The sequence below is a fragment of the Halyomorpha halys genome, unplaced genomic scaffold (assembly GCF_000696795.3).
Source record: "Halyomorpha halys isolate HHAL.00 unplaced genomic scaffold, Hhal_1.1 Scaffold1050.1, whole genome shotgun sequence".
NCBI classification, from domain to species: domain Eukaryota; kingdom Metazoa; phylum Arthropoda; class Insecta; order Hemiptera; family Pentatomidae; genus Halyomorpha; species Halyomorpha halys.
In genome coordinates, this window is record NW_027104662.1 from 42,284 (window position 1) to 44,295 (window position 2,012).

The following is a 2,012-nucleotide window of genomic DNA, read 5'->3' on the forward strand; positions in this document are numbered from 1 at the left end:
ACTTTATATGTTATGTATTTTTATCTATCTATTTTATACATATATATGTATTTTTTTTTTCTCATTTATATAATTGTACACTGGGTTTGTACATGAGTGGGGTTTTGGTTTTGGGTGGGTTTTACGCCTTAATTTCTGAATAAACAAACAACTTAATATGACCCAATAAATTACATCAATTAATAATATGAAATCCTAAAAAAATTGAATCTTGCTGAGATTTGATATATGAAAATATTGTTTTCCCCTCTGTATCAAGAAAATAATCAATATGTATTTAATTGAAAAGAAATGGAACAATACAAAAAAAAAAAAATTACTGGATTTCATTGAATAAAATTTTCTAAATTTATTTCGATTGACTCACTTGTATTGCAGGAGCTGAAGATAGGGCTTCAGTAAAACAAATCATACACATGTCATCAGCATCTTGTTTAAGCTTAGTATCTCCTGAACAGCCGTGAAGACAAGGTAAGCATTCGGTTTCACCCTGGATTCCTCCACACATATGACCACAGGGATGTACTTTGCTGCAGGCATTTCTTGAGTGCTCCTAAAAGATTTATAAGTTCCAATTAAAATAAACTCACTCGCAAAAATGTAGCATAGAGTAACTATTTCCAAAATGTGGGTCCCAACAACCAGCCAAATTATCCACTTGTACAAGTGAAAGGTGAAGTCCTACAAAACTATGCTCCTGAAAAAAGTTTGTCTCATACTTTTTTAAAGTAGATGAAATTTGCTACAATTTTACCAAGAAATTTAAAACTGATTATACAATATCTATACTATGAAAATGGCTGTTCTAAATTTAATATATTTTGAATAAACGTTGTAAAGCATCAAATTTCTTGTTACTATCAAGTAACTTGTATTTCAAAACCCCTGGTGCGACTCTTTCATTTACTTATAAGCAGCAAGTCACATTTTCACCCTTCCCCCCTAGATTATTATGTCTGGAACAAAATTTGTGCATTTTTCAATAAATTTTGGAAGCCATTTGACAGTCTTATCGAACTATTGATATTATGTCTTATCAAACATCCTGGCCTTTTGAAGTAAAAAAATAGATACAACTTTGGTCCAATGACTTTTTCAGTTTTTTGAAGTAAAATTTCTTCACCAACGTCCTAAAACTCATAAAGTAAAAAAAATACAGGGGAAAATTGATTTCGAGGCATGATGGAATGTTTTAGATGAAACTGAAGTAGTGGGGCAATGCTCGATGTATTTTGCATTTAGATTAAAATAAGTATCTTGAAAACTAAAAACGTAGCTGCATACTATAAATGAGGGAAATGTTCAACATTTCATTCATTGTAATAGGCTATAATGCAAAAATGTATCTTTATGCTAAACCAAGATGGAGAGTCCAAAAGTGGAAAAGATAGCATCAGAAATGAAATTACAACAAATCTTTGAACGTTTAAAATGAAATCTTGAAAATTAAAAATCGTAGTTGCATATTGTAAATGAGGGAAATGTTCAGTATTTAATCCTATTCATAATGAAATATAATTTAAAATTGCATCTCGATGCTGCAACAAGTTAGAGAGGCAAAAAGTGAAAAAGACAGAGCCAAAAATGGACTGATAATGAGTTTTTGAACATCTGAATTAAAATATCTTTAATGAAAATTTATATCAAATTTCCATTATAGTTAGGTTGAAGTTTCAACATAAATTTTGCAGATGAAGAATTTAAACCATTAATAGATTTTCTACAAGATTAATAGTAATAATAAGAATGATAAACTCATCATTCAAAGGTACTACAAGAGGTGGTACAACAATTGACAGTATTTTCAAGATATATATGGAAAACATTCAATCAAATGTTTACATTTCTTATTTTAGTTATCACATGCCAATCATATCAACATTTACTGTAATTTCACAATTAAAAAAAAATATTGTTTAACAATTACAGTTAAATAAAAAGCCGCCAGAACACTCATCCTCTTACTGTGCCATCTCTCCATTACCGATCATGGGAAAAATCCTCGAAAAACT

General features: G+C 29.6%; 1 protein-coding gene across 3 annotated transcripts in view; it reads right to left on the reverse strand.

The window, feature by feature from the left end:
* The window catches only part of hiw (highwire), a 337,598-nt gene that overhangs the window by 7,795 nt on the left and 327,791 nt on the right, over positions 1–2,012 (reverse strand). For all 3 annotated transcript variants that reach the window (XM_014432362.3, XM_014432363.3, XM_014432360.3), the window contains one exon: positions 368–553. In XM_014432362.3, coding sequence (XP_014287848.1) covers positions 368–553 — 186 coding nt within the window. The remainder of the gene's footprint in view (positions 1–367; positions 554–2,012) is intronic.